Source organism: Antennarius striatus, chromosome 3 (assembly GCF_040054535.1).
Source record: "Antennarius striatus isolate MH-2024 chromosome 3, ASM4005453v1, whole genome shotgun sequence".
Taxonomy (NCBI): Eukaryota; Metazoa; Chordata; class Actinopteri; order Lophiiformes; family Antennariidae; genus Antennarius; species Antennarius striatus.
The window spans coordinates 11,717,501-11,717,946 of NC_090778.1; the positions used below are offsets into that span (position 1 = coordinate 11,717,501).

At 45.3% G+C, this 446-nt stretch overlaps 1 protein-coding gene across 1 annotated transcript in view; it reads right to left on the reverse strand.

Annotated features, from left to right (window-relative positions):
* srrm4 (serine/arginine repetitive matrix 4) overlaps positions 1 to 207 on the reverse strand; it is a 75,030-nt gene extending 74,823 nt beyond the window's left edge. Inside the window, exon 1 of the mRNA XM_068310119.1 lies at positions 151 to 207. Within this exon, the coding sequence (XP_068166220.1) occupies positions 151 to 207 (57 nt within the window). The remainder of the gene's footprint in view (positions 1 to 150) is intronic.
* Positions 208 to 446: the final 239 nt, after the last annotated feature.

Consider the following 446-nt stretch of genomic DNA (forward strand, 5'->3'; position numbering starts at 1 on the left):
CTCCATTCACATCTCTCCTGTCCTTCAACAGCTTCAGTGGCTTCCGGTCCAGTTCCGAATCAATTTTAAAATTCTCCTCCTCACTTTCAAGGCCATCCACAACCTCACCCCTCCATATCTCTCTGACCTTCTTCATGTTACCACTCCCACCTGCTCCCTCAGATCCTCCTCCTCCTTACACCTGTCTGTCCCTTCAGCCCGTCTCATTACCACGGGTTGCAGAGCATTCAGCCGCTCTGCTCCCCGTCTCTGGAACTCACTACCACCCCAACTTAGAAATATCGATTCACTACCCCACTTCAAAACACAACTGAAAACACATCTATTTAAGACTGCATATTCCAGCTGAAATCTATTGCTCTTTGTATTGATTTTGCTTATTGTTATTTGTTGATTCTCAAATGGACTTTGTGTAATTCTGTACGGTGACCTTGAGTGTCAAGAAA